The sequence below is a fragment of the Grammomys surdaster genome, unplaced genomic scaffold (genome assembly GCF_004785775.1).
Source record: "Grammomys surdaster isolate TR1022 unplaced genomic scaffold, NIH_TR_1.0 194, whole genome shotgun sequence".
Classification (NCBI taxonomy): domain Eukaryota; kingdom Metazoa; phylum Chordata; class Mammalia; order Rodentia; family Muridae; genus Grammomys; species Grammomys surdaster.
The window spans coordinates 3,468,427-3,480,653 of record NW_021604639.1 but is presented as its reverse complement, the minus strand read 5'-3'; the positions used below and the strand labels follow the sequence as shown (position 1 = coordinate 3,480,653).

Sequence of the window (12,227 nt, the reverse complement as noted above, 5' to 3'; positions counted from 1 at the left end):
CTTCCTTCCTTCTTTTTTTTTTTTAAGATAGGGTTTTAATAGGCAGTTAATGCCTGCCTCTAATTCTCCATTCTCCTTTCTAGGCTTATCCAGTACTAGAGTTACAGAGGTATGTGCCATCACACCTGGCTGCCTTTTCATTTTTTAAGTGTTTTCCTGTTGTTCCTAAGTGCTAGGGATCAAACCCAGGGCCTCTTGAATGTATAGCACTATACCACTGAGCTATACCCTCAGCCTTAACAGTGTCTTCAGAAAATAGAGTTCTCTTTTGCAGTGGTACTTTCTGTTCTAAAATTTTATGTCTTTCAACCCTAAAGTTGTAATATATTCTCCTACTTTAAAAGCTATATTAATTAATTAATTAATCAATTAATTAATTTTAATGTAGTGCTGGGGCTTAAAGCCAGAGTCTTATGAATACAAGATAAATATCTACCTAGAGAGCAATATTCTCAGCTTTCCTAATCTTTTAGTCTTGTTTTTACCTTATATCTCTGATCTACTTCAAATTACTATTTGGGCAGTGTGAGGTAGGTGGTACAGTTCTTACACTTTTCTTCCACACATACTCAAATGTTACAGTGTCTTTCTTCTTCAGAGCCTTTTCTTTCCTAGCTGAAAGTACTAGAAATGTTAGAAACACAACGCTACAGAGGAGTCAGAGAAGACTCAAATACACTATGTTCATGGACTAGGAGAACTCAGTAGAGTCACTACTTTCCAAATTAACTATGTACTTAGTGGTTTCTATCTGGACTTTCTGTTCTGTTCACTACTCTGTTGTCTGTTCTCTCACCAACATCCCTGACTTGATTACTATGATTTTTTGATAAATCGTGAGGACCAGCAAGATGGTTTGGTGGGTCAAGGTCCTTGCCATAAAGCCTAATGACCTGAATTCAACTCTTAGAACACACATGGTGGAAGAATAGAACTGGCTCTGCAAGTTATCTTCATATCTTCACACATGTGCCATAGCATAAGTACCACCATTCAAATAAGTAGGTAAATAAATAAATAAATAAATAAATGTTTTTTAAAAAGTAAATTCAGAAATCAGGTCATGTAAGTTCTCCAATTTTACTCTATTTCATCAGTAATGGCCATTCTGTGTCCTTTGGGTTTCCATATAAATTTTATTCAGTTTGTAATTTCTTTAACAATACTCAGTGTGCTTTTACTTGGGATGGTGTTGAATCTGTAAATCAACTTGATAAGAATTGGCACTATTGATTTCTCCCAGTCCATGAAGATGGTGTAAATCTATTAATTTGAGTCTTTTCTGATTCATCTGAAGTGTTATATTTTCAATATAGAGATCATGTACATTTTTTTATTAAATTGATTTAAGTATTTTATTCCTTTTTGATGTCATTGCAAGTGTTATTTAAAACGTAATTTTCCCGTTTGTTGCTTATAGAAATAGAGTTGCTTTTCTTGAATATTGATGCCATATCCAGTGCCTTTGTTAAATTCATTTGTTAATCTCCAGATTTTTCTGTAAACTCCTAAGGACTTTTTGTGTTAGCAACCATGCCGTTTGTAAGTAATGACAGTTTAGTTCTTCTCCAGTTTTTATACCTTAAAAATTTTTTTTGGACTGTCTTCTACATAGAGGCAGATGGAAATGGTGGGTAAGAGTGGACTTATAGCTTTGGTTGTAACCCAAGGGGAAGTACGGATGTTTTCATTGAATGTGGTTTGAGCTTCTTAGTTGCCTTTGATCAGAGTAAGGACATTCTCTCCTGTTCTCAGTTCACTGAGAGTTTATATAGCCTTAATGGATGCTGAGTTATAGCAACTGCCTTTTCTACATCTGTTGAGATTATCATTATTTTTTCTTTTAATTCTTTAGTGTGGGTGAGGTACACAGATGGTTTACTGTTGAACTATGTTTGGATTTCTATGATAAGCCCCATTTGTTAATGATTTATTATGCATAATCAATTTAATCTATTAAATAAGCTATTCATTTTAAATGGCAAAAGATCTTTTTAATGATTAACGATGACAGATTTTAAGTTTATATTCATATATATACAATACATACATACATACATACATACATACATACATACATATATACAAGGTAGGAGGACCTAATTAGGTTTGTAGGTTGTTACCTACTCTGAGGGCCTGAAATGTTTTTATTCTATGTGAGTAATTCACTAATTCCTGGTCTCCAGGACTCTTGACTTCATAATAAGGACAGATTGCTTTTTTGTTTTTTTAAACTGGGGGTGGAGACAAGGACTTTTTTTTATCCTTCATTCTTTTAGGTGAATCTGGTAGTATTTTCATTTCTAAAAAAGAGTTTCATACAAGTCTATATTGTATGTTGAACATATTCCCCCATATTTCGTCTACCCTTCTTTTTTCTCTCCTCCTACAGTATTTCTTAATAGTACAATTTTCTTTGAAATATGGGTTTCTTATGAATCATACTGGGATTACCTCAGTATTACTAAAGCTATGTCTGTAATTATTTTTGAGACAAACATTTCTGTAATATGAATATATAGACCCTGTCAGAAAAGCTTCTAAATGATTCTTAGAAGTAATTTTGTATAGATGATAGTACTTGGTATTACCTACCTAAAATCTTTCTGAAGAGTCCACAAAGAGTGTTGTGGACACTTAACAACCATTCTCTGCTGAGGGAGAGTGGTGGAGAGAGGATAGGGACTGTCTGAGAACAACTACAGCTTGAAGTCAAATCTGTCACTTATCTATTTTGATATAGCTCAAGACTAATACTAGTTTATGATATTTTTAAAAGTTATTAAAAGAAAGAGAAATATATGTGACAGAGATCTTATATGATGCACAAAGCCTGAAATATTTGTCATCTGATCACATATGAAATATATTTTCAGTTCCTGGTTAATTCAGGAACTAGCAATATAATGTCTGGCATCGGTGGAAAACCAGTATACAACTACTCTGAGATGTTAAAGGCTGTATTGTAGCGCAGAAGGAGAGTGCAGACCTAGAAGTACCAGACCTTTGATATTTACAGAACTACTCAACTCGAAAACCTCTTTAAAAAAGTTCTAAAAGGCAATTGAGAATAAAAGTTTTTATTTATATAAAAGAAGTAGAAGAACAAGTAATATTTTTAGTGAGATCTACACAGGACCACTACACGTAGAATTCTTTATTGCTGTTTCTACTTGATACCTTGTTTTATTATTTTTTTTCCCTTGAGTCAGGGTTTCTTTATGTCGTCCTACCTGTCCTGAGACTTGCTATATAGACCAGGCTGATCTTGAATTCAGATATCCTCTTGCCTCTGCCTCCCAAGTGCTAGGATTAAAGACATATGTCACCATGCCTAGCAATACCTCGTTTTAAAGGAATGCAATAGTCAAGTGGAATTTTAAAGTGTCGTAATAGCTTTGAGCATGATAGCACTATCTATAATTCTAGCACATGGAACGCAAATATAGAAGGATCACTGTGAGTTCAAGGCCATCATAGTGAGTTTGAAATCAAATCTGGGTTGTATTCAAAGCCCTGTCTACAACAAACAAGCAAACAAACATAACAAACATTTCAAAGTGATGTGTACAGAAATGAAAACAACCATTAGGAAATCTTTTTAGCAAAGCTAAACAAACAAACAAACAAAAACAGTACAGACTTGTTAAATTTCTATTAGCTTGGTAGTTATACAGTTAGGGAATGGAAAAAAAAGATTAGATAATCCTAATGAAGAAACTTTTTTTTAATGTGTATGATGCATATATATTAGAATAAAATTCTTAGAGAATAAATGAAGAATAGCAATTTGTTATGCCATTAGGATGTTATGTTTTAACATTTGGAAAGTTAAGTTTAATTAGTATGCCAAGACACTCATTTGTAATACCATTGAATAATTACAGTAATTTTGCATTACTTTCTGGCTACCATTCATATTCCTTGCTGTGTCAGACATTTCATGGCAAAGTCTCCACTGATGCCTACCTTTGAGCCTCCTAGATATGTGTCTGGGCTGGGATCTCAGCCTTTCCCTGACTCACTTGTCGTCCTCCTCCTGTCACTATGGCTACTGGTTGTCTCTATGGAAACAGCTGTGCCTGGTACCTGGCAAGTACCTGTAACATGCTTCTTCAACTGAATTCAGAAAGGGACACCTCAGTGAGAACGATTTCACTATTTATTATTGCTAGGGGAAAAATTTAAAGGCATGATCTAAGTGTAAGTGTTAAGTAAGGGAAGGTGTGATATAAACTCATTTCTTCTATATGTTAGGTCATGGAAAAGCCTTGGAATGATTGTGGATGGCATGTGTGGGTGTGGCATTGTGGATCTGGTATTAAAGAACAACTCTTATTTCTAGATACTATAGCTATTGTGCATACTTAGGGTTTGGGGAGATAGAATTAAGATTTCATTTGAAATAACTGTAAGCCTACTTTTCCAGTGTACCATCAAATATAATAAAAATATTTATGGATTTCATAGAACAGAATTACATGTGGAGTTTTATCTTAAGACCAGTAAGGATAAACAAACAAACAAACAAAACAAAGGAAGAATATATGTCACTTTAAAAAGTAATAGAATTAGGGCTAGTGAGATGGCTCCATGGATAAAGTTGATTGCAAGAGAAGTGTGTGCTGGGTTTGATCCCTAGCACTTATTCATGTAAAGGTGGAAGGAGAGAAACAACTCCACACATTTCGACACACACTGTGGTATTTGCATACAGAAAAACACATACAGCAACAACATTATTATTATTATGGAGCGCTACCCCAATAATGAGTTGTTTTAGAAATACAGTAACTGTATGAAATGAAAAATTGTTGCATTAAGCTGCCAGTGTGTCCCTTCTCTCCACCTGGGATTGCTCTAGCATAGCAGGGGTTTGTGGTCTATAAGTCTGTATGGTGAACTGAGGGAAACAGGAGCCTCACAGAACAGATATTGCTAGACTTTGCATGGTGGCTCCGGACCACACTGAGCAGCAGGTGGGGCAGGAATGTCGGTTCACATAGCAGTGATGGTTTGCCAGTGTACTGTTACAGAGCAAGAACTCACTCACCAGGACAGTTTGTCTGTTCCCGTAGAATGTTGTGAGGCCATCCACTAAAGACTCATATTTGTATAACTCTGAAAGATTAATGAGCTAAAAAAGTGATTTACTTTAAGACTAGGAATCTTTCATTAACTCCTTTGACTCTTCAGCCTGTGGAAACAGGTCCTCTATCATTACATTTCACTCCATTGAAGCTGTGACTGTGAATGTTATCAGCTCCCTCCAGCTGCTTAAGACTTTTCAGCTGTCTTACGCAGCTCAGAAAGGCCAGCTTGCATCCTGTTGAATGCCCTTTCTTTTTTTTTTTTTTCTTCATGTATTTTTATTTCAAATATCTAAAGATTTGAAAGGGGACTTTTAAATACAACAACGGTGCATAGATAGTCTCACTTTTTTTGAGTGCATTAGCATAGTAGAATGACTACCCAGGGTGATCTATAGTAAAGCTTATGCATAATACCTCTAATCAGTGATCACTGAGAAATGTCAAGGAATGTATGATTTTCCTGCTCATGCAAGGAGAGGTTGATCTCAATTGCTTCTTTCTAAAGTTTTATTAACTCCTACAGTGATGGATGAGGGGACGAATAACTTTCTTTCAAAAGAAAATCCAGGGATGTAACCAGAATACCATATGACTCTGACTTGAATCAGTCACCTTGCTGAGCTGAGAAAGAATATGTCTTAATCAAATAGTTCTCATCTTACTTTAAAAGTCTCTTCATAATGTTTTCTTCAGAGAAGTATCATTGATTTTCACACTTGAAAGTACATATTAAAATAATTTTTCTTAGCATTATGCTGATAGTTTTCATGTGGAATAAATCCTGACTCTCAATCTTACACATAAGATACATTTTAAGTAAGTTGTTTGTTCATACTTCTTTTCTTCTTTTTTTTTTTCTTTTTTTTTTAATTTCTTTTTTTTTTTTGAACATGAAATGCTTTTTTATAGCATGTTTTACAAGGGGAGGGGGTAAGAGGGTCCAGGTGGTGGAAAAGTACAAAATCTTCTTGGCCTGTGCCTTGAAACATGTCATGGTCTATATGGTACACTGCCTTGAATTATGATCTACCTGCAGTTCTTCAGAAGATATGGTACACTGCTTGAGTTATGGTCTCCCTGCTATTCTTAAGAAGACATGGTACTCTGCTTTGAGTCTATCTGCAGTTGCTAAGCAGGATCTTGCAGCTGCCAAGCTTCAGAGGACATTATGCAGGTGGGGAAAGGTAGGGGGTAAGGGTAAGGGCGAGGGTCCTGGCTTCTGGCATCTCCCCCTTCTCTGTTTAGTTAGAGAAGGCGTCTTATGTTCAATCCCAACTATGTGAGTTTTGAATTTGGATGTCTAATTATGGGGGGTCTTAGACAAGTTCACAACCCCAAAACACTGATGTGAGACAAGTCACATCGATGGTCGAAGGCTTTAGGCTGTCGACGATGGGCAACGTCAAGGGACTCTGATGTGGGTGAAAGGAGGGTGAGAGCCCTGTCTTAGGCCATGTAGGCTGCATCCACTCCCAGCACCACGCACTCCTTTTCGGCTGCATTGGGTGGGCCCCTGGGAAGTGGACCTACAATAATCCCGTCATTGGGCTAACTCACAGCCATCCTAGTCTCTTGTATATGTTCAAGTTACCAACCATTTGTCAGTTTGGGGTGTAATATTGTCATAAAGGAAGGCTCCCCAATGTTAGCGGCCATATCAAGGGTGGCCTTGGTTTAGGAAAAAGCCAATTTTTGTTGTGGTGATCAAGAGGCCAAGCTCTCTAGCGAGAGAAATGAGGGCAAAGCCAGGCATACCAGGTACCCTTCTGGAGGGCGTGGAAGTCTAGGGGTCGACCATAGGGGGAGGCAGGGGAGCTGACAGCTGTGTCAGTCTCCTGCGGAGTCACTTCTGGATCCTCTGCAATTTTCAGCTGATGGTAATGAACTTCAACTGCCTTCTTGATGGCAGCATCAACCTGGTTCCGTGGACGACAGGTCACGGGCGATGATCTCTGTCTTGCTCAATCTTGATGTCGTGCGCACATCCTCTCAATGAGGGTCCGTCCGGATGGGTCCTTGCCTCGAGCCCCACGTCTGGGTGCCACTTGACCCGACCGGCGGGTCCTGGTTATTCGTGGGGGCGAGGAGGACTGCAACCTGCTATTCTTCAGAAGATATGGTACACTGCTTGAGTTATGGTCTCCCTGCTATTCTTCAGATGATACGGTACACTGCTTTGAGTCTATCTGCAGTTGCCAAGCAGGATCTTGCAGTTGCCCAGCTTCAGGGGACCTTGTGCAGGTGGGAAAAGGTAGGGGGTGAGGGTAAGGGCGAGGCTCCTGGCTTCTGGTCCATCTGGGTTAGAACTTCTAATAGCAGGCATCACGGGTGATTCAATTTTACCTGGAAAGAAAAAAGAAGGGGATTCTCAGGGAGATTTCTCTTCCCTGGATGTAAATTGTTATTCATCGTATTTATGATTGGGCCTGGCTTTGTGAGGGTATCTATTTTTTTCATTAATATTTGTGGTAGCCGGTTAGCTGTGCCTTCTGTGGTATTGGGCAGGCATATCAGTCCTCAGCTCCATAAGGGAACTGGGACTGGGGCATTCCCTTTATGGGTATGAGGGTCCTTCCCCATATCTGTGGCAAAGTTTTGTTGGTCTTGGTGGTGCCCGAGGTCACCAACATGGTCAGCAAGAGATTTGCCATGAGCTTTCAGCTTTAGAGAGAGAAAAGTGAACAAGGCATGATGGAGAGTATTTCAGGGGGACTCCTTCTGAGGGGGTACCGTTCCCCCTCTTTTGTTTTTAAAGCCAGTTTTTCAGAGTTCTTGTAAAATCAGGGCAGAAGCGCCAACAGTTGCTCCTTCCACACCCAGAGAGTCATGAAGGCCTTATTTAAGGATATATAAATCTATATTAATAATCTTTTGTCAAAGGACTTTTATAGCTCCACTGACAATTAATCAGACTATATGATATATCGATTAGAAATAGCTTTTTCTACTTTTTGTGAGATTACCTCTCTTTTGTCAATTAACTGTTGAGGAAGTTAGGGTTTACCTCTCTCTTGAGAATATTGAACAGAGATTTAAATTCTTTTGTGGAGAGCTTAAAATAGTATCTTAGCCAATTTGCATCTCCTAGAAACTTTTGAAATTAAATAAAAATAAATAGACTCCCTTTTTTTTAAATTCTTTATCTGTGTGGGGTTTTTATTGGGTATTATACGTATTTACCTTTCAATGTTGTCTCCTTTCTCATTCTCCCCCCAAATCCCTTATCCCCTACCCCTTCCTCCTAATTTTTGTGATGGTGTGCTCCAAACATCCTCCCAGTCCCATCTCCCTGCTCTCGAATTCCAACACAGTAGGGGATCCAAACTTTTGGGGACCTTGGCCCTCCACTTTCACTGGAGTCTAACAAGGTCACCCTCAATTCCCTATACAGGTGCGTGAGTCCCTCCCTTTGTGCTCTCTGGTTGGTGGTTTAGACTTTGGGAGTTCTGGTTGAAACTTTTGATGCTCCTTCTAAAAAGGACCAACGCATTCATACTTTGGTCTTCCTTCTTCTATGTGAGTTTTATGTGGTCTATATGAAGATTGAATGCCCTTTCTTTCACTGCTTTCTTCTGTGATGTCTCTGACTTCACATTTCTGTGAACAATCTGCTCAACAGGCTTCCTTCAGCCCTGCCCATCCTTACTTTCTTGAAGACTCTTGGAGCTCTGAATCCCATTTTTATTAGTTCTCTATCATTCTGCCTGCTCTCTGGAAACCCTCACTTATGTCCTAGGCATCCACCCAAGTGATTTTCATAGCTTAAGTAGACAGATTATATTAGGGAGAGCTACCTCAACAATAAGGTGTGATATATATTTAAATAATTATATATTATATATAATAGTAACATCTCCATTTAGACACATTAGCGTCTCAGATTGTATCTGTCTAAAAAATGCATCTGGGCCAGTGAGATGGCTCAGCAAGTAAAGGCATTCGCTACTAAGCCTAACAGCACATGCATTATACATATAATTAAAGAAAATTTAAGTCAATCCACCATCTTTAGCCTAACTCTTAGATTTTCTTTCTTGGTGGAAATATTTTTGGTACTTAGTTACCTAAGCCAGAAACCTGTGAGGAGTTTTTTCCCCACTTGCAGATCATTGAAAATTAACTATGAGCCATTTCAGTTCTACTGTATAGTTTCTCATATGTCTCTATATGTATTTGTTGTGGAGTCACTTAGTATTCATTGTGACCCTACTGCTAACATTGGCTATTCCTACTTACCCCAGTTCTACCTAGCAAATCTTGTCTTGTCTTGCTCCCCTCCCCAAGGAATGGTGTGAGAAGGAATAACTCCTGGCTTAACTGTTCATTAAATACTAGACAACTCATGTCTCAGGTATCCCAGGTGTATCTGTCTAGTTGCAGTCCTACTTCAACCCTTCTGATGATTGTTCTTGTTTTCTGAACTCCTAAACTGAATACCAGTTCCATACTAGAATTTAGTATTCAATACTAAGTTCAATACTGGGGAGATACTATATGCCTTCTATTGTTCTGTCTGTGTGTATGTATTTTATGGTCCACATAAAGAGACCTTTTCCAACATGGTCCATTTCCTTCAAAAAGAATAATAGAGTGTGCAATTAATATATTTAATTATCTTCACTGATAAGTCTTTTCATATGTCATTAATGTTGCTTTTTCTTTTAAAATTGTTTTTTATTTTTTATATTTAACTACATGAAAACTTACATTTTGTAGTGACTTTGTTATTAATTAATAGCTTATAGGCTTTAATCTTTCATTTGTACTTAACAAGTCTGTTTTTTATAGGTGAGGAATTCTTGCAATGTACACTGCATCAATAGCAGCTCTTCTTGAAGCATTAGTGCAAATGTGCTAAATACCATCACATAGTCTTACATTCTTCTCTGGTTGGAAATGCTTATAAATTGAAAAGGGTCCACAGTTTGACTTGGACTTAAAATAGGTTAATGTGATCCTCAGTTTTCAAATGTAACCTTTTTTTTTTGTAAGGAAAAGTTTTGTTTTTGTTTCAGTTAAATATAGGATGTGAGGAATTAATGTGTCTTGAGCCTTAGAACATGAGAGACTTGTGTTTCTGACACAGGCCCTGACCTGCAGAGAAGAACTCCTGACTCTTCTTCTGTCACTCCTTCCCTTGGTATGGAAGATACCTGTCCAGGAACAGCAGGCATCAGGTATGTCCTTTTTCATAGGTCATTTGCATTATCAAGTCCCTTTGGGAAAAGAAGTTCATTTGCAAAGCTACTTTTGCCTGATTAGTTACTACAGTTTCAGATGCAGAGCAGTAGATACTGCGGTGATATTTTGATTATATACCTGGTATGAAAAATTCATTAGGCAAGCTCATTTTTGTGTCTTCTGGTAATATAAAAACTGTGGCGCTTCTTAGAGGCTTACACAAAAGACAAATGCAAAATACATGAAGAAGCAGAGTACTTATTGAAAGAAGTTACTAGATATGCTACAGCATTAGGAAGATGGGTGGTGAAGATTTGAAGAAACAAATTACAGCTCTTTGCTTAAAGACTGCTGTCACCAGTGCTCTAAAAGTGACTTCTACAGTATTTTCTTTAGTTCAATTTTTCTAATTTTGCTTTTGAAGGATAAATTTGAAGGATAAATGTTGTTTCAAGGCTAAATAGAATTATGAGGTCAATAGGTTATTTTAATTTTGGGTTTTTTGTTTTGGTTTGCTTTTAGTTTGGTTTTGGTTTTTTGATGCATGTTTTCTCTGTGTAGCCCTGGCTGTCCTGGAACTTGCTCTGTAAACCAGGCTGGCCATGAACTCAGAGATCTGCCTGCCTCTCCCTCCCAAGTGCTGGAATTAAAGGTGTTTGCCACCGTTGTTTGGTTTTAATTTCTGATTTTGATAACTATGCATGTGTAAGCACATGAAACTTTAAGTACTTCAGTGGAAAGATAAACAGGTTTCTCCTTAGTTTTCTCCTGAAATTCAGACTCTCCTGGGTTAAAAATTGTCTTCCTGTGTTACATTTTTCTTGCTTATACTTTAACGCATACCTGACATAGAGCTCTTTTTTTATTAATTATTTTATTTATTTACATTTCAAATGTTATCTCCCTTTATGGTCCCCTCTCCACAAGCCCCACACCCACCCTATCCCCACTCCTCATAACCTCTAAGAGGGTACTCTCACACCCACCTATCCAATCCCATCTCACCCCTCTAGCATTCTCCTTCTCTGGGGCATCAAGCCTCCACAGGACCAAATGCTTCCTCCTCGCCCCCCCGAGGACAGACAAGGCAGTCATATGGACCAGCCCATGTATGCTCTTTGGTTGGTGGTTTAGTCCCTGGGAGCTCTGAGGGGTCCAGTTACTTGATATTGTTCTTCCTATGGGGTTGCAATCCCCTTCAGCTCCTTCAGTCCTTCCCCTAACTCTTCCATAGGGGTCCCTGAGCTCAGTCCAATGGTTCACTGTAAATATCTGCATCTGTCTCAGTCAGGTGCTGATAGAGCCTCTCAGGAAAACCATGCCCGGCTTCTGTCTGCAAGCACAACATTGCATCAGCAGTAGTGTTGGGGATTTGGTGCCTGCGCATGGAGTGGATTCCAAGTTGGGGGTGGTCTCTGGATGGCCTTTCCTTCAGTCTCTGCTCTATTTTTGTCCCTGCATTTCCTTTAGTCAGGAACAATTCTGGGTCAAAAATTTTGAGATGGGTGAGTGTCCCCATTCCTCAACTGAGCCCAGGTCTATCTGCTGGAGGTGGTCTCTTCAGGTTCCATCTGCCCACTTTTAGGGATTTTGGCCGAGGTCATCCCCATTGGGTCCTGGGAACCTCTCATATCCCTGGTGTCTGGGACTTTCCAGAGGTCCCCCCGTCCCTCACCCCAACACTACTGCATATTTCTATTCATTCTTCTGGCCCTCATGCCTTCTCTACTGTCTTCCCCCCATACCTGCCCTTGCCCCCTATTTTCCTCCCCTTCCCCTCTCCTACCCAGGTCCCTCCCTCCCTCTGCCTCCTGTGGGATTAAAGCATCCACACTTGGGCCCTTCTTGTTAAGCTTTATATGGTCTGTGAGTTGTATCATGGGTATTCTGAACTTGGCTAATATCCACTTATTAGTGAGTACATATGGCGTATGTCTTTTTGGGCCTGAGTTA

The 12,227-nt window shown here is 38.8% G+C and overlaps 1 protein-coding gene across 1 annotated transcript in view; it reads left to right on the top strand.

Annotated features, from left to right (window-relative positions):
* Positions 1–12,227, top strand: part of Lyst (lysosomal trafficking regulator) — a 161,980-nt gene that overhangs the window by 31,977 nt on the left and 117,776 nt on the right. Inside the window, exon 4 of the mRNA XM_028769800.1 lies at positions 10,180–10,270. Within this exon, the coding sequence (XP_028625633.1) occupies positions 10,180–10,270 (91 nt within the window). The remainder of the gene's footprint in view (positions 1–10,179; positions 10,271–12,227) is intronic.